At 48.9% G+C, this 19,893-nt stretch overlaps 9 protein-coding genes across 9 annotated transcripts; 6 read left to right on the top strand and 3 right to left on the bottom strand.

Annotated features, from left to right (window-relative positions):
* Positions 1 to 144: 144 nt before the first annotated feature.
* BO94DRAFT_538998 (uncharacterized protein) lies at positions 145 to 1,307 on the bottom strand. Its single transcript, XM_025612604.1, has 3 exons — positions 1,191 to 1,307; positions 932 to 1,133; positions 145 to 880 (listed from the first exon to the last, which is right to left on the bottom strand). The coding sequence occupies exon 3, from the start codon at positions 874 to 876 to the stop codon at positions 496 to 498; it is 381 nt and encodes a 126-aa protein (XP_025463381.1). The 5' UTR covers positions 877 to 880; positions 932 to 1,133; positions 1,191 to 1,307; the 3' UTR covers positions 145 to 495.
* Positions 1,308 to 2,040, top strand: BO94DRAFT_240254 (nuclear transport factor 2 family protein). The gene has a single exon (XM_025606367.1). The coding sequence runs from the start codon at positions 1,509 to 1,511 to the stop codon at positions 1,950 to 1,952; it is 444 nt and encodes a 147-aa protein (XP_025463380.1). The 5' UTR covers positions 1,308 to 1,508; the 3' UTR covers positions 1,953 to 2,040.
* A 229-nt stretch (positions 2,041 to 2,269) lies between these two features.
* On the top strand, positions 2,270 to 3,955 carry BO94DRAFT_549914 (uncharacterized protein; the record flags this gene model as incomplete). Its single annotated transcript, XM_025613467.1, has 1 exon — positions 2,270 to 3,955. The coding sequence occupies one exon, from the start codon at positions 2,270 to 2,272 to the stop codon at positions 3,953 to 3,955; it is 1,686 nt and encodes a 561-aa protein (XP_025463379.1).
* Positions 3,956 to 7,150: 3,195 nt separating this feature from the next.
* Positions 7,151 to 7,728, top strand: BO94DRAFT_240239 (uncharacterized protein). Its single transcript, XM_025606366.1, has one exon. The coding sequence runs from the start codon at positions 7,335 to 7,337 to the stop codon at positions 7,668 to 7,670; it is 336 nt and encodes a 111-aa protein (XP_025463378.1). The 5' UTR covers positions 7,151 to 7,334; the 3' UTR covers positions 7,671 to 7,728.
* Positions 7,729 to 8,945: 1,217 nt separating this feature from the next.
* Positions 8,946 to 9,721, top strand: BO94DRAFT_538996 (uncharacterized protein). The gene is made up of 2 exons (XM_025612603.1): positions 8,946 to 9,328; positions 9,376 to 9,721. The coding sequence occupies exons 1-2, from the start codon at positions 8,982 to 8,984 to the stop codon at positions 9,578 to 9,580; spliced, it is 552 nt and encodes a 183-aa protein (XP_025463377.1). The 5' UTR covers positions 8,946 to 8,981; the 3' UTR covers positions 9,581 to 9,721.
* Positions 9,722 to 11,504: 1,783 nt separating this feature from the next.
* On the bottom strand, positions 11,505 to 12,697 carry BO94DRAFT_627631 (zinc-binding alcohol dehydrogenase family protein). Its single transcript, XM_025617437.1, has one exon. The coding sequence runs from the start codon at positions 12,613 to 12,615 to the stop codon at positions 11,533 to 11,535; it is 1,083 nt and encodes a 360-aa protein (XP_025463376.1). The 5' UTR covers positions 12,616 to 12,697; the 3' UTR covers positions 11,505 to 11,532.
* Positions 12,698 to 12,963: 266 nt separating this feature from the next.
* BO94DRAFT_240223 (Zn(II)2Cys6 transcription factor domain-containing protein) lies at positions 12,964 to 14,370 on the top strand. Its single transcript, XM_025606364.1, has 2 exons — positions 12,964 to 13,385; positions 13,436 to 14,370. Exons 1-2 carry the CDS (start codon positions 13,005 to 13,007, stop codon positions 14,219 to 14,221), a joined length of 1,167 nt encoding a protein of 388 aa, XP_025463375.1. The 5' UTR covers positions 12,964 to 13,004; the 3' UTR covers positions 14,222 to 14,370.
* BO94DRAFT_240224 (HET domain-containing protein) lies at positions 14,371 to 16,796 on the top strand. Its single transcript, XM_025606365.1, has one exon. It carries the CDS (start codon positions 14,520 to 14,522, stop codon positions 16,749 to 16,751), a length of 2,232 nt encoding a protein of 743 aa, XP_025463374.1. The 5' UTR covers positions 14,371 to 14,519; the 3' UTR covers positions 16,752 to 16,796.
* An 802-nt stretch (positions 16,797 to 17,598) lies between these two features.
* Positions 17,599 to 19,131, bottom strand: BO94DRAFT_538994 (uncharacterized protein). The gene is made up of 6 exons (XM_025612602.1): positions 18,785 to 19,131; positions 18,690 to 18,726; positions 18,579 to 18,646; positions 18,159 to 18,532; positions 18,047 to 18,111; positions 17,599 to 17,998 (listed from the first exon to the last, which is right to left on the bottom strand). The coding sequence occupies exons 1-6, from the start codon at positions 18,935 to 18,937 to the stop codon at positions 17,649 to 17,651; spliced, it is 1,047 nt and encodes a 348-aa protein (XP_025463373.1). The 5' UTR covers positions 18,938 to 19,131; the 3' UTR covers positions 17,599 to 17,648.
* Positions 19,132 to 19,893: the final 762 nt, after the last annotated feature.

Here is a 19,893-nt window from a genome sequence, read left to right as displayed (position 1 = left end):
TGGTGGGCAGCTTTAAATTGACGACTGCTCTTGATGTAAGTTCAGTATAGAGTGTAAAATGAAGTGCTAACTCGAGCAGCAGCAGCAGCAGCAGCAGAAGAGACGGTCCGGAGTCGCGGCGGAGTCCGGGGATTAAATTGCAATCGGCAGGCGAGGCCACTAGTGGGGACTATCGAGTCGACAGGAGATAGTGGTTCTGCAGCCGATAGTGCTTATCAGGAGAGAGTGGAGACGGAGGGAGTGGGTGAGTGAGTGAGGGGTAGTCTGGATGACACCATCCAACTCATCCCCCCGGGTGTTCCAGTCAGGGCTTGTAGCTGCCTGGATAACGCCATCTCTATCCACCACCAGCAGCAATCATGTTATTAAAATTACTCCGTTGGAGACCGATGCCTTAGCAATTAAATCCCACCTAATTACAATACCCCACCGGGATTCGGTCGCATGAAACAGGAACAATCACCCATTCTTTGACTGAATGTAACCCTAATAACTTCACTTCCGAGGTTTCACAGCCTCCACAATCCAAGCAATCCGTCCGTCTTCCGCCACTTCCGCAAACAACAATGTCTCGGCCGCACTGACGGTCCCGTCGGGCTTGGTCAACGTCGAATCGTGTCGTTCTGCCAAATGAGGGCCGTCGCGCAGGAATTGCGTGATGGTGATGTTGACACTGCCTGCCGGGAGATTCTCGCGCAGCCACTTCATGTGTTGGACAAACCCGGCAAAGTCGCGGGTGGTGTCGTCGTCGCGTTGGATGAAGGTGGGTGTGAACACCTTGGACAGGTCGGCCTCGGTGTCGTCAGGATTGCCGACAAAGAGGCTCATCAGAGTGGCTTGGAAGGTGTCGGCCTGGTTGGCAAAGGTGGATGCCATGGTGCTGAATGGTGTCAGTGAGGGCAGAGCACAGTGGAGGTAAGGGGCAGCTGACAAATCAGAAGATTTGTAGTCTTGTTTTGTTATCGTGGAGTGAATGTATCCAGATGAGATTAAGATGAAACGACTGCAGTCTCTGTATATATATGGAGCCTGCGAGTCTGATGCGACCATGGGAACTTTATCTCTCCATCTGCCTGTTGACTTGCTTGTTACCTAAATGCCAGCTCATCGTGTGGCTGACGTGAGATGACAGGCTACCACCAATTAACTCCTTCTATTCGCAAGGCTGAGAATAGATCAGGCTGACCTACCAGCATTATACTTGCTATAGCAGTCTAAGAAACACATAAATCGGCCATCAGGCTGCATGCTCATCGATCTAATCGATATTCGTTCCTATGCATGGTCCCACCCAGCACAATACTCAGCATCGTGCCAGATCCTTGGAGCAAATAGGTCAATCTGTTATCCATTAATAATCAATCCATGGCGTGGTGTTGATAGCCCGACGGCATCTCGATTTGTAATCAACATCTCCGATAAAACCACCACGAATCCACGAGACAGCATTTGCACATCCCCCCTCCTCAGCCAAAATACCCTTCTTATATTTCATTCTCCTATTCAATATGTCATCCCCTCACACCGCTCGCTCCATCCTGGACGCCTTTTACGCCGCCGAGCGCATCTACATGTCTGCCCCGCCCGACCAGCGCGATTTTAGCGGTGTCGCTGCCACCATTGCCCCTTCTTGTCGGCTTGAACAGACCCCTGCGTTGCCCTACGCTGGCACCTATTTTGGCCCCGAAGGCATGCAGTCCTGGGGCGAGCAAATGGCCGACTACTTCTCCGTCGTGGACGTGCAGAACCCCGAGATCTTCGAGCGCGATGGATCGAACCGTATTGTGGTGCTCTCGACCATCCATCTGCGAGTGCGCAAGACGGGGGAGGATCTGTATTATCCGTTTTGCCAGGCTGTGACGGTGGATCTGCAATTAGGGCAGATCACGGAGATGAGGCCGTTCTATTGGGATGTGGCGGGGGTGAATGAGGCGTTGCAGGGTAGATCATAGTCCACCTGATGATGAGGCAAGAGTTGGAATTGTTGGAAAGCACGACCATGGTTGACATCAGGCAACACTCTCCTCATCATTCAACTCAATTTCCCTATCTCTCCTGATTCCTCTTATCATGATCCCTATGAATTTTATTGTTAATTCCCTCGTTTGTTCTATTCTTGTGCATCGCCATGGATCGACTCTCCGATATATCTCCAGACGTACTTTCCTCGGTCTTTTCGAGCGGCATAAAAGGGTTTCTTTGCATGAGCAATGGCCTTACTCTGCGACTGACGTCGACACATCTGGCACTCCATTTTCGCTTCGAAACCATGAGATTCCGTCTCTGGGGAGAAAGTCAAGGGCTCGGTAGCTCCCCCCGCAAGCCCTCGAAAAATAGCACCATTTATCTCCCAGAGGTACAAGACTTGATCTTTCAAAGGCTGGGACACGTAATTCAGCTGTTCGAGAAGCAATTTCACACCATCGACGCGCAGGTGGTCTCGCACAAGCCCAAGATCTGCCGGTCAGACAATGTTACCCCTCTGACCTTATCGATCGTCTTGGATGCCAAACGCAATCTGGAGCATCTGATTGCAGAGGCGGATTCACGAACCAGAATTCTCACCAAGTCTCTCTGGTCAACGCAGAAGGAGTCGGATTTGCTTGCTATAGTAACGGATCTGATGGCTGTGAATAATGATCTGGGGCGTCTGATACTACCGAACGAAGCCGATGCTCTCGCTCACAGCCTGACTGGAGAAATGCTCAGTGCCACACCGAACCTACCACCGTTGTATGAGTATTCATTCGGCCCGTGCAGCTCCAAGACAACTGAGATCATTCGGCTGCGTCAGCTGGACAAAGTGTGCTTCCCCAAGGCACCTGACCCAAAGGTTCAGGCAATTTTCGACGCTGCATCCGCGCACTGGAACATTCCCATCTCAGCATTGGATAAATGTATTGATGGGATCGACGTCAAGAATATTGCATCTTTTGACGGCAAGATTTGGGATGGATCGGATGTGCGATCCTCCTATATTTACACCCCCCCGGGCGATGACCCCAAGCAGATCGTGTTGGTTGAATGGCACCTTCAAGCTGAATGCCTCATCAGCCACGCGCTCGCGAAACGGTGCCAACATCTGGCGAGTCTTCTCCATCGTACCGCGGCAGCAGATGACGACTTCCGCGTTCTACTCTGTCTGGGCTCTATCCTGACCAAAGCCTGGCACGACGGAAAGCAGTATCCCCTGGTGGGCATAGTTTACGAGAAGCCCCAGGATGCGACCTTTTCGACCCGGACACTCACTCTCGCAGAGGCCCTGCGTAATGGCTCTGTGCCAAATCTGAATGAACGGTTTCGTCTCGCCCAGCAGATTTCCCTCGGAGTTTACCAACTACACTGTGCGGGCTGGATCCACCGCCGGCTCTCTGGCAACAATATTCTGATCTTCAGTCGGTCTGATGGGAAGTACGACGTGACCCGACCGTACATTGGTGGCTGGCAGTATGTCCGATCGGATTTTGACCCTGCGAGCAAGTCCGAGTGGAATGTTGTAAGCTGTCCGCACGTGCTGGATTCGGCAGCGTACATTCATCCGGACCGGCTGAAGGAGGACGCGAATATTGCGCAGCTGCAGAAGATTGATGATATCTACAGCCTAGGGGTACTTCTCATCGAGATTGCCGTGTGGAACGGAGCGCAGTGCGTGGCTGATCCGAAGAAAGCGATGGTTACGGGCAGGGAGTGTAGATTGAGCAATCATCGGCAGTGGTGCCAGGCGTTGTGGGAGACGTCCAAAAACGGAATTGGAGCGATAATGGGGGCCTACTATTGCACGGCCGTGGCGAGCTGCTTGGGAAGACTGGACTATACAGATGAGAATGATGAGAGCCTAGATGAGAATATCCAGAATGGAAATGACCTAGAGGAGGGTATTGAAAAGTGGTTCTTCTACCGGGTCGTTGACAAGTTGAGAGAGATGCCAATGGATGCCAATGTTAGAGTAGAATAAGTCATCCTTACTCTAGTTAGAATATCTACATGGCATAAGAATTACACCTAGACAGAAGGAAGCACTAGTGTACCTCTTAGACATACCTGACACCTACTCGATCAATTCTCTAGACTTCGCTCGCTACTACTCGCATAGTCATACAGATATTGACAGAATTGACTTGGACGGGGTGGATGGATGTGGATGCTGTCAAGCGGGTATATCCGGCGCTAGCCTGGATAGGAATAGCGCCTATATTTGTGGAGCTAAATATAGATACTACGTAGATGGGTGCAGTCTTACTATCTAGTAGGTTGTTTCCGATGAAAATAGTAGACTTTAACTGAGGTATCCTGATGTAGAACCTTGGTTAGAGAGGTCATTTCCACGGTAAGTCCTGAATAAAGCCACGGCGCTGTTGCATGTTGATAAAAAATCCCATCGTTGCTGGCCAAACAAGTGTTCAATAAGGAATCCAAGACACGGAACCTATCATTAATAATCAGGGTAATTGGAAGGACGCAAGAGAATAATCACCGGAAACCAGCGAAAGAACCTCAAGCCAGGAATACCCGTGTAACGCTATCTAGACACACGCCGATATCCCTCCCCAGGAGTGACGGTACTCGCCATTCATAGTTCTGCGATAAGTGAGGATTACCGATGGTAAGTCTCGCTAGGATGAGACGGTTGGCCTTATTTATAGCGAGTCTTGCCCTCTTCTCTACTGCTTATATTTATCATCCAGAATTATCTGGATCACATTCTTTTGCACATTTTACTTTTCTCTTGTCCTAGCCATGATTGAGAAAGCTAGGAACCTCCGTTCAAGTTCGTCACAGCATAGGACGGTCTTACTGATGCAGTGCCCCGGCCTTTTCCTCCCCACGTTCATTCCGAATCAAGAAATTATCGTTGATGGTGATACATACCATGGAGATGTATGCCCTCTTTACTACCATACGCATACTCGCTGCCCGTAATTCAATTGATACGACAATCTATCTTGCCTCACATTGGTGGTGTCTAGTGGCACCCAGAAATGCATCTGCTTTTTGCATGGTTTGCTGGATAGCTAGGGGGATAGCACTCTTCATGAGGGTCTGTCTATCTTATCCTCTGCTCTATGGAAGTGGATACAGACAGAACAAAGTCCGCAGCAGCTCAAATTGTTCTATTGTGTCAATGTTTGACGAACTGGCCAAAATGACAACCAAACAACTCGGGAGTTGTCAATTACTACCAAATTTTGGTAGCAAGCTTCTTTGTGAGGTTATGGATTCATGGGGAGTACAAGCCATACAGGCCCTGTTAAGATCGACACATAGACTGTGCTGCCTATGGTGTGCAACCTTGGAGTGCACTTCAGCGAATTACCCGCGCTATTGACCGGTGATTTGGCAGTGACTTTGCAGGTCTTGTTCCATATTATATTGATGGAATCAGCGACTTGGAATACATGTTAGCAATTTCCCGGACTATCGACTGGTCATTCTCCCTGTGGATGAGGAATATGTGGAGATACACGTCGCTCGGTATCAGTACAACTCGGAACCAGCATCTGTCCTGTGCATTAAACGACCAATCCAGAAGACCGAATAAACTGCTGCCTCTGGTCTGTCGAATGAAGTTCTTCAGATGCAACGCATACGAAAATTCACTCCCATAACTTCAATGATGCCATAACACCTATTCCAATCAGCCTACTTCTCAACAGTGATGGATCTTCCAAACACGTCCTGGTTTCTACACACTATCTACTATACAGAACAGGCTTAAGCTGGGCGCTGAAGCGTATCATCTTCGTCTTTATCAAGTCTGCGTCAGAAACGCTATCAGCTCATTTCAAACCCTGCGCCTTCTGCTATATGCACGACAGCGGCCTTCATGTCACCCATGCTGTCAATAGCATGATATGACTCAATATAGCATGGGTTCTCTGACTGAAACTACGAGAGTACTCATCAGAGGTACATTCAACAGTCCACAACCATTGACTACAATCTCCCGCAGGGATTTACATAAACAAAACAAAGAGATCCAACACAATATCCATGAGCAATACCAACAAGCAGCTACCCTACCTACCATCTTCAACAGTGAACCACCGTTCCTATCGCCTTGAATTAAGAAACAGAATGCCCTACCATGAGCCAATCGTCATCTCACTGCGACTTCCCACTGTCTTATGCATTGTCCGCTGGGCTATATTATCGAGATCGAACTGCCTCTTCTCTTCCTGAGGTCACTGGGTTGAGAATTAAGCCGGGACTCTTCTTACTCTATCCCCGCTGCAAGTCGGTCTTGATGGATGAGGGTTCTCTTCCTATATAAGAACCTTATCCTAACATACACTTTATTTATCCTATGGGTTGTGTCTATAATATGGCAGCAGGAGCAGAAATCCATAATCCATGCATTGGCTGCGTCATCAGATGAAGTATCATATCGAACTCCATCATCAAACTTCATCAGCTGCTCTGCTCGTCACACGCCCTCCGATGACCTTTCTTCCATTCAATCCTTCCTTCTTTTGGATATACTCGCAGGAATGCTGCCACTGCTGTCGCTGCCTAAGACTCAACGGAGGATTCGGCTCAGATGTCATCACTGGGAACAGTGTCGGGGGGGACTTGTTACTGATGTTATTCTCAAGTGCTTCAATCTAGCAGTTTGAATATCCCTCCACGGAAGGGTTAAAGTATGCATTTGCCCACAGGCAGGCTAGTTCTCGATTATCTTTGTTAAAGTTGAAGATCAAAACCTGGACGATGGAAGAGCAAATGGCATAAATCCAGAGAAGAGCTTGCACATTGGATGAATAACAACAATCCGCGATGGAAGAATAAAGACTATCGCCATTGACATCAGCCGAACAGTCTGGGATTTCTCTAACAGATCTGGGAGTATTTCATCTATACACAATATCCACCAACCAATCAAAACTATACCACAGCTCACCACCTATACTACAAAAACAACAACAGTGACCAAACACCAGGCTCTTATACAGAAACAGAGACATTAACTTCCAGACCAATAACCATATCAACAGGATAGTCTTGAGAAATGCACCTCAACTTAAACGCTATAGCCAGACACTGTGGAAGGGATACATCCGTATAGAGCAGCGAAGCGTCAATGCAGGATTAGATCCAAAAGGAGCGATAAAGACGGTCCTAGTCACTGGTGGGCGTTCGGTCTGTGATTAGTGGACTATGTCTTGTTGTGTATTTGTCTCCTGGGAGTATCTCCACTTCATACTCTTCAGATGGCTTCACATATGTGCAACGAACACGACGAGTTCTCTTCACGCAGCATCACCTCCCATTCAAATTTGCGAATGGGCGATATATAAGACAGAACGGGAAAGAGATAACTGACGTTGCTAAGCTTGATGGATATGTCTGTGGGCTGGATATATACCCAGCTCTCAGGTTTCATACTAGTATACATCTATCATCTGGGAAGTTGTTCTATCGATGATAAAGCGTGTGCCGAAATGAGAAGATATTCAATTGTTCGGGCTTATTTCGATTCGCTGTGGAGAATGAGACGACGGTCGGTGTCTCAGTTCTCTTATGTGTTTTGGTTGTGGTGTGGTGTGGTATGCGGAGAGGGAATATTTTGGTGGTATTTTATTGTTGTCTGGCAGTGTATTCTCTGGTCTTGTAATGGGCGGGAGGATGTAGGTTTGAGGATTGGTTTCTGCGGTCTTTCATGGAATATTTGATTAATGGTGGGTTTGAGGTTGAGGTGGATGGGTTATGTGTTGTGTGTTTCTGGTTGAGATTGTGTGGTCGAGAGGAGTAGGTGATTGACGTTGGTACTTTGGGGAATCTTCTCTGCTACGGATATCTGTTGGTTGTTAGTAGTCCTGCTTGCGAGGGGTTGATAATCAAGTCACGTGAAATATATTTAGTATGGTGTTGACTATCCCAAAAAAGCATAATTTCTTGGCTCATGCTGATGCCTGGAGCTAGTAAACTATCACGGGTTCTCAAAGTGTGAAGTATGCAATGAAAAGTTCCGCAACACAGCCCGGGAGAGATGCTGGGGCGGGCCGGGGGTACAAACCATGATTTTCCTTGGCAGAGGTGTATGGAGAGGGGTCAAGGCAGGGTGATAGGTCGCCTGTGGCTGATGGCCATGGGCATTAGGGAGGTCAACGGGCTAATGGAACACGACCCCCTGTCCGCCTACACGCCTACTATGAAATCATGATTCACTGTATCGACCCTGTTCAATCATATGAGGTATAATGCGGCCGTAATAAGGAAAAATAGGATTATACTAAAATCAGGTCTGTCAACACGTATTACAAAGCAAATATTAAGTAAAAAGCAAGATAGATATCTTCTTAAGTTAAAAGATTCTATAAAAATCACTATAGGAATTTTTTCAACTTAAGAAGATATTATGATATGGCTGAGATATGATGAGGTTCAGTTACAGTTAAATAATGAATTTTTTATGTCGATGAATTAAAACAAAGCATCTTTAACGCGACATATGGGAGTAATCTGTAAAATAGAGTTAGTTGTATATTCTTATATTATTAAAAACCTTACCTGAGCAATTTAAAAACGATCAGACATATAATAAAGAAGAATGGTGAGATTGAAGTCTTCGGAGTCAAAAATTGCGCGGAGTGTTGAGGCGGTTCGCTAGGGTCGTGTTCCATCAGGCTGTTGACCTCCCTGAGGGCTGGCCAGTGGACAGGTGATTGGATCTGCTCGAGATCGAAAGCCGCTTGAAGGTCACAATCGGCGGAATGTGATTTGAGGGCACCGCAGGTGGGTACTACTATCAAAGGATGCCGGGCTGCCATGCACCAGGGGCCCTTGTCTAGGGCTGCACTACTAGTACATTATGTAACGCGGGAACTGGTTTGGCTGCCCGTGTATCGTTTCGTCAGGATGCTCATGGAACAATTCATAATTTTGCCTTACCCTGTATAAATAACCCCCTCTCCTCTTCCATGGGAATTCTATTTCTCAACAAATCATCACACTCACTTCCACTCTCTACACATCACCAAACAATGGATCAGTTGCACGGCTACTCCATGGACTCTCCCCTGAACATCCAGCAACGGCCGGAAACCACGGCAACCAATAGGATCGACCCGGGTCTTTGGCTTGAACTCATGTCAGCCAATGAAGGAATCCCAATGGCCGACCCAAATGATTCACACTCGACCCCAGCCCCGACCATGTTTACTCCAATCGTCGGACCTAGTGGCAGCCAAGTACAGGTGCCGGGTTTTCAATTTCCCGCCTACCGGGCCCCCGTGCCCTTCAGTCCACCACTGCAAGACAGTGGGATGTTCTCCTCTCATGACACGATCCGTGCAAGTCATGTGACGGCGCAGGATCGTCAACCTCCAAGGTATGTCTCCGATACGGCTAGAAGTATCATACCTAACCTTAGCATAGAACCCCTCCAGGCCCCTTCCAATGCAAGTGGGAGGGCTGCCACTACTCCGGTTACTTCAGCCGCGAGGCAGACCTCATACGCCACCTCAGAATGCTACACATCAACCCTCGTGCTCATCGCTGCTGGTGTGGGACCGTCTTTAATCGGCGGGACAATCTTCAGGATCATGCTCGACGCCATCATCACCATCGTCATCATGGCTGACATTTGCTCTCTGATGCTCCTCTTGCTGGGTTGATTTGATACTTTTGATTTAGAGAGGCGCTATAGCCACACTTTTCACATACCTTTGCTTACTATGTTGTAATGTCTACTTCTTATAGATACGCAGAATCTTCACCCTTTTTATATATACATGAGGCACTTGATTTATATCTAGAATGTTATGATCATGTTAAGTAATTACAGTATTCCAAAAAATAGAGACTCTATTGGAAGCCCTGCTTAAGCTATTTGAAGTCCTACTTGAGACTTTATATAATATCTAGTGTGAAGCCCTGGTGGATATGTCCCCGTTTAGTACCATGCTCAGAGAGGTTAGTATGGTATTTGCTTTGGGGGATTTTTTTATATGTCATGAGGGTTTACGTCAGAGTCTATAATTTGATATAGATGGGTGGCTGGTATATATGATCAAGGGTTGGGCATTATGGTGTTTGTTATAAGTAAGGTGAGTAGTACTATATTATGAGCTCGTAGCAGGGGTTTAGTGGAGGATTTGGTATACTGGGGATTGATTGTGTTGTTCATATATAATATTGGGTTAGGCATAGGTTCGATAATATTTAACGTGTAAATGAGAACTAGAAAGGGTTTTGGTGAACATGGTTGTATAACTTCAATGAAGATAGATCTTAGAACCTTGATGGCTTTCGTAAAGAACACTGAGGTGCTGTTGTTGTTGGAGATCCAGAGGGCATAACCAGAGCATACTGTGGTTACGCCATCTTCCAAGAGAAGGTAGTGTTAGTTCAAGTATTCGAACAGTCGAACCTATATCGAAGTTATTAGTATTGGCGAGGGGGGAGGTATAGAAGTGGGTCATGGAAAAGTAGGGTGGTGATTGTATTAGGTAATCACAGTAGGGACGGAGCGGGAGATGGACGGGTGATGAAAATTTCAGAAGGATTACGAAAAATACTAAACAGGTCTCTGGTGTTGGAAAAAGCAGGAAAAGATGTGAGTGAAGCAAGTAGTTTGTGGCGAGACTAAACCTCCATGTGGGAATAGGGAAGCAAAGCAGCGGAAGTCCGGTAAAGAAATTGAGGAGACAGGGGATGGGCAGATATTTGTGTGCCAGGGTTGTTTTGTCATACTGTCTGATATTCTGGAGCACTTCCTGGGACCGTGTCCCGGAAGCACGGTGAGTATGAGGTGTAGTAGTTGCGGGCAGATGGAGGTAGCAGGGTACTCAGTAAGTCAACAGGAAGGTGAAAATATGCACGTACTGAAAGACATAAGTGCAGGCCAGTGTTGAAAACCTGGTCCAGGAATAGTACGAGGACACGTACGAGCGACTGTTCACCTATGTACCGCACAGCCTATCCTTGATGAGTAAAGGAGGGCCTGGGGAAGTACGGCTCATGCAACGGAAGTTCTATGAGCTTTTCAAGCAGGACGCGTTGAGCCAGTTCAAGGAGCTGGAAATTCTGCGGAGAAGCAAGGAAAGGAGAGTGTATAATTACCGGTGGATGCTACGTTTGGATGAAGATTTCAGGCGCCAGACACTGGGTCGAGTGTATGAACTCTTCCTGGCAGATCTTGATAAAAGCGGGCAGAGAGAGGAATGGGAGCATTCACGAGCAGAGAAAAGAGCCCGGAGGAAGCAGGAGGAGGAAGAGCAAGAGAGATAAGAGAAGCGAATAAGAAGGCAGGAATAAGCCCGACATGTCAAGATACATGGTCTCTATAGTCTCGTATAGACTGATTCTTTTGTCCCTCTGCCTCACTATGATTTGTGGACATTGGTGTCAAATTATGCATAGGATATGTGGTATCTACTGCTTAATCTATATAGATGGCCAATGTGGTCCGTAGGTATTTTATTCAGGCTTCAGTAGCCATTCCATCATGTTATACTGCTCAATTGTCTACAAGTGTCACTGGACGTCACATCCTCTTATACAGACACCTATATCAACCCTTCGTATCAATTCTCACTCCCCAACCTCAACCACCAACTTAGCACAACTCACCCCCCGTCGTATCATATCCAAACCGGCATCAATCAACCCCAAGCCCTTTCCCAGGACCCTGGGCTCTGGACTCGGCCTGATTGTCTCCTTGGCCAGGTTCTCCCTCAATGTACCCATCCAGTATCTAAACTGAGTCAATCTCTGTTCTTCGTCCATCGACGGCATCACAAAGATGGTTTCCACGCCGTCCACGTCTTCTGCGTCCGGAGGAATGATGGGCGCCGACCCGATCTTCGCCTTCTGATCGTCCCGAGCAAAAGCCTTCAGCACGGCCTGACAGGCCGCTAGTTGCCCTGTCGCAAGAAAGCAGTACCGAATCACTAGACCGTCCTTTCTGGCCGCAGAAACAACGGCATCCACCACCTGCGGGTCTTTGTAATCGAAAACGCGATCTGCACCTAGAGAGGCGACGTACTCCTGATTCGCCGCGCCAGCTGTGGCGTATACAGCTGCGAACGAAGAGTTATGATCGTCCCGTAGTATCCGGGCGGTTTGCACGCCCATTGTGCCGACGCTTGAGGAAGCACCCCAGATCAATAAGACATTTGTCTTTTGTCTAGAAGAAGCAGAGGAATCTCCCACCCGTGGAATGCCCATCATATCCCACGCGCTAAGCGGTACCTGTCCCGCGACCGGCATGGTTGCCGCGTGGTTCCAAGATATCCCCCCTGGAAGAATCAAAGCATGCTGCCAGGGAACAAGACACCGCTCCTGAAAAGCACCATAGTTCGGATCACAGGACTTCCAGGCGGAGGCGGCATAGGCGGCGACGCGGGTGATGCCCGGCTGGAAACAAGGGCCCGGATCTTCTATGGGGACGTTGTCGCCGACCTCGACGACGAGCCCTGAGAAGTCGAAGCCGATGACTGTGGGGTAGGTGGGAATGAAGAGGCCTTGGTCCTGCATGATGCCGTCTGCTGGGTTGAGAGCGATGGATTTGACCGCGATGAGAAGCTCGTCGGGACCTGGTTTTGGCGTGGGACGGGCTTGGATCTCGAAGGGTGTACCTTTGGCCTGAGAAACAGCAGCGAGATGGGTAGCCATTGTCTGCTTGTATGAGGGAATGATGTCGAGGTGTGGGATCTTGTATGGATGAAGTCTAGTAGTCAAGGTGAAACTGCATGCGTCGAATGCCACTGTCAGTAGACTTACTTGTAGGATCTGGAGATATTCTCATCTTCTTATAACTTCAGCTCCCACGCCTAGTGAATCATTTCTTGATGCAGTGACGTTGATGGTATAGACCTTGCAGCCAATCAGAGCCTTGTGTAGCCGAGGAACAGTTAGCGTTGAAGCTCCGACCCGAAAGCGGGTTAGCGGATGACCTCGGGCGCCGATCATGTGAATCGACGGATCCATCTTTCATTCCCATCCCCCATCAATGTCGGAAATCCCTCACGCAAGGGCGTCAGGCATTGGATAATTAGCCAGGCATGGCTTCCACAGGTCCAAGGCAAAAGCGGGAAGCTGCAACTCGGCGGAGATCGAGATTTGGCTGCCGAAATTGCAAGCTTCGCAAACTCAAGTGCGACGAAGGCAAACCCCACTGTAAGAGATGTCGTTCATACGGGGTATTATGCAACTTTGTGTCAAACATTTCCGATCTCCAGCCTATCACTGCTGATACAGGGCGATCATTGGTGGTTCAGCGTCCTCTCACCAATGCTGTCTGGACCTCTGATGCATCCATTTCCTACCAGCTAAACGCCAAGTGTCAAGATTTCATCACCAGGTACCTGGGACGAAGTCTCATTACCCCAAATGATCCGAATATGATCCAAATGAATCGTAAGCTCCTGGAACTAGCTTTTGCCGTAGGCTTATCATACCGTCATGGGCTGAACTCGACTAACATGGTTGACAGTACCCCTGCTTAATGCACGCCTCTCTAGCTGTGGCGCTAACATATGACCGCCATCTAAATGGCTTGTTAGATCGTCCTCGCACTCTAGAAGAGTGTTACCACTGGGCTCAAGCTACCGTTCTCTTCAACAAACTGCTGAGGCAACCGATGGAAGCAAAGGATAAGGATCCAATCTGGGGCACTGCGGCGGCTCTCGTTATCTTAACTTTCTCATCCCCTGAGGCATCTACCCCCGAACAAGCGTGGCCTCTTAATTCATCCGACTCCGACCTAGACTGGCTGCGTATGAGCAAGGGCAAAATGTCCTTGTGGCACATGGTGAATCCGCTGCGATCAGACAGCCTTTTCCGCGTCATGGCGGTGACTTTTGCTCATATGCTTTCACCATTCCCAGAGACAGGTATCGACGGTATACCCAGGGCCTTGGCTGCCGTGTGTAATCTCGGAGATACATCAACGGCCGACAATAATCCGTACTTCCATGCTGCCCACGCGGTATCCCCGATCTTGGATCTCCCGGATAGCGAGGTCACAATGGGACCAACTCAACTCTTCATGCGGAGTATCCATGGCCCTTTTGAAGACTTGCTCCGGAACAGGGACCCTATTGCGCTGTTGTTGCTCTATCTGTGGTACCGCAAAGCAAGTCGCAGTATTTGGTGGATTGAACTGAGAGCTAGAGTGGAATGCCCTGCAATTTGCCTCTATCTGCGACTACATCATGCAGATAATGGTCCTATTCAGGAATTCCTTCCGGGAGGAGCTCTTACTCAAGTTCCCCTCTGAAACCTTTGACAGGCATTGCAGCAGTGATTTCTATCCCATTGTCGAATACACCTGTCATGAATCCTTCTGATATTCCTTGCCAATGTCGGGTATCCATGTCACAGGTGTTAGGAATCAATCTCTGCACGTGCTGGTGGCTTTCTGGTGGCTGATCATTCCCGTGACACGATGGAACCATCTGCAGCTAAGGACTAGCCGGATCACGGGATGCGGGGTCATCCTCCAACCCGTAAGCTCAGTGCCTTTAAACAAACAACGATTGTACTCCAGGTCCACTACTGGTTGACAAACTGCAGGCATGCGGCTGCAATTCAACTTGCCTTTTAGGGCCAAGACACCAAACCCAAGTATTAGCGCGGACGTACCGCCAAATGCCAACGACCATGTGGACCCACCTCTGTGCGCCAGATGTCGCGCCATCGACTTTGATGCCATTCTCCGGCTCAACGACGAGGTCCGTTATGCCCGGCTCGAGGGGCTGTCGATTTTATCCTTGGGCAGACTACCAACACCTGAACAAGTATCCCCATGCCCAATGTGTGATCTATTCAACCAAGTGAAATTTGATGGAGCAGCTACCACTCAGACGGCCTGGAATACGAGAGAATACCATCTTCGAGCATTCAGCAGCATTGTGAAAGAAGTGGGAATCACGCGTGAAACAGCAACAGGCGTCAAGGGACGCGAGCTTATCGAGGCGATCCGATGGGGCGATGCGTACATGAAAAGCGACACTGATTGTGTCATCCTGGCGGTATTCCCAGGCCAGGGCGATGATGTGCTCAATACGAGCGAGGCCAGAGTGTATGATACCTGCAAACACTTGGAAGAGAGTGTCATAATGCCAGTTGGGGCTCCCAGTCCCCGGACGCATGGTGGTGTGGTGCGTCCGAACCAGATCAATTACGAACGACTGCGAAAGTGGTTGACGGACTGCCAAAGCCATCACGGACCCCAGTGCTCCGAGACCCCGACTCGCCCGCATTTCGCCTTGAAAGTCATCGACTGCCAGACTCGGAAGATTCTTCCGTTGAAGCCAAATTGGGACTATTACGCTCTGAGCTACGTCTGGGGGCCACCACGCCCAGAAGACGGCGCGATGGACCAAGTGAAAAGCCATAAAATGACTCTATCAACCCGCGTACATCCCGCCATCGAAGACGCAATAACGGTCGTCAAGCACCTCGGGGGGCGATATCTCTGGGCCGACAAATATTGCATCAACCAGGATGATGCTCAAGAAAAGCACGACCAGATCTCACGCATGGACATGATTTATTCTGGCGCATATGCCACCATTATCGTGGCCGGCTCTGATGATACCCAGTCTGGATTACCTGGAGTGGGTGCTGTCCCGCGCCTGCATCAACCGCAAGCTGTCTCAGGCAAGACTCGGCTGGTGTCCACGCTGCCATCCATCCGACGAGCTCTGACCCGCAGCCCATGGATCACCCGAGGCTGGACATTCCAAGAAGTGATTCTCTCGCGTCGATGTCTCTTCTTCACAGACTTCCAGGTCTATTTCATGTGTGCCGAAACCGCCCATTGCGAATCCATCATGATATCACGGCCCCTCCAACAAGCCAGCCACAATGATGTCCTCGACCCTGATCGCTTCACCAACATCAGCGCCGGACACGCAGGGTACTACTCCTGGATGCCTCCCCGACCATGGGAATTCCGAACCCATCTTACGCACTATTCAAGTCGAAACCTCTCCTATAGCACCGACGCCATCAACGCCTTCCGCGGCATCCTCGCCCGCTCCACCCACACCACCTACTGGGGGATTCCCTTTCTCTTCGAAAACTCGCCCTACCCCCTCGCCCAAGACATCAACCTCCGCTTTGCGTGCGCCCTCGCCTGGGAACCAGTATACACCCAGAACCCCCTCGCTCAGGAATCCCACCTACAGCGACGCCCCGACTTCCCCAGTTGGTCCTGGGCCGGTTGGATCGGCACAGTCTCGTACAGCTACTTTCTGTTCCGGGTCCGGTTCACCTGCGATGAGAGTGACCTACTTCCTCAGCCTCTTTACGACCATCCCCCAGTGCGTATCTGGGTGACCACAAGCAAACACCACCATAAAAAGAAACCCCCTATCCCACTCGACCAATACCTCCTCACCCACAACGACAAAAAGGTCCTCCCTGAAATGACCCCACATCTCCTCATCGACTGCCTGGTCCTCCGGCTGAACATCGTCTTCGCTAGTCGTTTCGGAGGCGATCCCCCTGCATTCTATATCGCCGTGAATGGGGAATACTCTCGGGCCCCAATCTTGATCTGTTGGCCGATGCCACGGGAAGGGGAAGACAAACATCAGGAATTTTTAGCGGAGTGGAATGGACTTATTCTGTTTGAAACTCTGCATAATATCCAACGCTGTGCACCATGGGATCATATTGGTATTTTTGTATTGTTGGTAAGGCCGGTAGGGGGGACAAATGAGCGGATAGGATCGGTATGGTTGACCAGGAAGGAACTGGGGGTGTTGGAGATGGAGAGGAGGACGATGCTTGTTTCTTGAGTACTTCTGAGTATATTTCGAAAATACACACATACTATATCGATACCATCTTCTATATACCGTACTACATAACAACAAACCCACTGTAAAGACGGCTAACTCAAACATACAAAGTCTGACTACTACCTACCTTGAACCAAGTTGACTAAACCATCTAGACATACATACATGCTACATCCCACCTCCCACATAACCCCCATCAACCAACCAATAAACCAATCCAAGACATCCCCAAGAAACAATCCATACATCCACAAAACCCCTCATCCCCATCACAAAAACAATCTATAAATCACTCCTCATTACATAGAACACCCTAAACAAAGATAACCCAACCAAGACCGAAATGCAATTACCTAATCGGGTAAACCTACAACCGTCATAGGTACTACCCTAGGTTCAATTTACCATTACATGACTACACCGTTACATAACACACCCAATCAATTCTTTGGTTTTATGGAATGAATTACTATCTTTTACCGGTAGCCATAACTCGCAGACCATATGCATAACATGCATAATTCACCTAGGGAGTAATCCACGGATATTTATACAAATTATGCTAGAAAGTATGGCCTGATAGTGGATCCATCCCACTGACACGCTCCACTATTACTTAGTGTGTATTCTCTAACCCGGATCTTGATAGTGAGTGGGGTACATCGTGGGCTTAGTGTTTGGTTTTATTGGTTATGTTTGGGTGGTTTTAAGACGGTCTGGTGTTTAGTGCTGATGTTAGCTGGATTGTTGTGTTGATAGGGGGTTGGTTTTGAGCGGGTTTTTTTTGGGGGTGGATTTTGGGGTGCGGGTTTGGGTGATGGTTAGTATGGATAAAGGGGTGAATCACTTAAGTAGTATTTTTTTTATCTGATCTAACTGCAGTTAACTTATTGATTATACCCCCTGGCTATGTGTATGTCGCGAATGTAATGATCTAATATCCCAGGAAATGTCTTCTTGTACCTTGATTCGATTCAAAGGATATTCGTCCGCGTCAGTTTCCAAGTCTGATTGGCTCGGTTGAATGTGGTCACTAGTTTTGTTATGATTCCACGCAGTCGACGCTGGGTTGGTAATAGTCGAGTCGTCTTGTCGACGAAAGATGTGCTCTGAGGTAGAGGGAGAGCTTTTGAGCAAACCGGGGAATAGCGTCCGAATCAGTGGGCGGAGAGTAGGGAGACAGGCTGAGATGATTCCCGATGAAACTTCCACTACACACCATGCGTTGGTCCGAGCAAGGGTATCTGGGATTGTTAGTCCTTCGGATGAAGATAATAAAGAGGAACACGCACAAGTCATATCTTCAAAGTCCACTCCGAAGAGAGTGACGAATCGATAGATGCTGGCAAAAATCACACTAATCGATGTCAGTTTTATGTCTGCAGACGATGCGGCGAGACTTACTAGGCACCTAATAAGAAGATGCTGATAATGGAAAGCCGTTCACTGAGAGATGCTTGAATGCGCCATACACGGCTCACGGGCAGGGTTAGTATAGCGATATCAGTAACAATATTCGGCACGGCATTGCCAATGAATGATCCCTTAAGGTTGATACAGTGCCCCGGGATGGATTTGTCCCATGCCCGCGCAACGGGCGTGCACTGGAAGATACAGGCAAAGATGATGGAAATTGCCCATGAGATGGTGATGAAGCCAAGAATATACGCACCGATGCGCGTGGCTCGGTCGATGAAGATGCGGTGGTACATGGTGAGAATCGAGGTTTTTACAAAAACGATGGATGTGCAATAGAAACACTCCATGCAGAGCAGCAGCTGGGAGCGGTTAGAGAGAGCCAAGACAGTGAGAAGTAGATTGTACCTTATTGATGATTACGATGTCCGCGTCAGAGACGATACTCTGATGCAGCCCAAGCCCGTGCTCGACCACTGCCACGTCAGCATAAGTCTAGGAGATTCGACGGGAACATACTCTCGATGTTGATTGCAAAAACAACAAATAGGTTCACCTGGGATAGTTATAACGACCTCAGTGGTCAAAGTCCATTTGACAGCAAGAGAACATACCAGGGCAATCAGAATGAGGACATCTTCGGTCCCCAGGGGCACATGCCCCAGATGCCGGGACAGAAAACGCAGCCCCACGAAAAAGACCCCAAGCACGGTAATGGCAATGGAAGTCGCGTGGTTATAATACTGCCAGCTCCCTGGATCACCCATGGTCCCATACAATTATGAGCATGCGTCTGTGAGAGGGTTCACGGCCCTGGGGATGGGCTCCGTTGGCCGAAAAAGCTACAGGGCGGTTATATAGGGCGCCACCGTAGTGTAGCCGTGGTGCGCCCGCACCTAGCGTTCCTCCTTGAATTGGGGGCCAAGTTGCAATCCTGTGCTCAGGAGCAGTTATCATTGGCCCAGGAAACTAAGCATGTACGCCACACATCGGACGAGGCCCTAGTCCGCCTTATAGCTGCAGCCGCGTGCAGGGGCCACGGCTTTGCTGCACACTCGACCAGCAGCAAATTTTGAACCTGGGCCCTAGTTGCGAGGTGGTCAGAAATTAGTGTGTCCCCTTTTGAACCTTGCAGCCCTGTAGAAGCATGCGATTAGTCATTCGGGCCACGCGAAGGAACAGGGGCTAATCACGCTGGGTGGGACAATGGATGCCCTAAAATGCGCGTTATAGACAGTAGTCGATATAGGGGCGGGGATAACCGGACACTAACTAGCAACGGTTAGCGACCATCGATCCACGTCAACATTGGCAAATTCAGCATGCTTCAAGATTTGATTCCCCATACTACCTGGCCCAACAGATTCTGCTCATGCATAGCACTCTATGTACTATCTGCTTGGACTTTTGGTTGTCAATTGGCCAGGATGACCCTCGGGATGATCTCGGGTGATAACCGAGGAATGTGGATCTGATCCTTACTCGGTCTGGATACTGAACATCAAGCACCTGTCAAGTATTTAGTGCTTACTTGGCCAGTCGATCTGGAATGTTGAGGAGCCTATAGGATAGTTCATGGGGACTTATCCAACGCCCCATATAAGACTCTGAAAGGCCTGGGCAGGGCCTGTTATGGGCCGTAACTGTGCTTTAAACCGTCACAGGGTGTAACCGGAAAGGCGAAAGAAGTCGATTGTTTTCCACGACCCACAAGAGGTCGAGA

Source organism: Aspergillus sclerotioniger (assembly GCF_003184525.1).
Source record: "Aspergillus sclerotioniger CBS 115572 chromosome Unknown BO94scaffold_32, whole genome shotgun sequence".
In the NCBI taxonomy this organism is placed as follows: domain Eukaryota; kingdom Fungi; phylum Ascomycota; class Eurotiomycetes; order Eurotiales; family Aspergillaceae; genus Aspergillus; species Aspergillus sclerotioniger.
The sequence above is the reverse complement of the archived record's forward strand: the minus strand, read 5'-3'. Positions and strand labels throughout refer to the sequence as shown.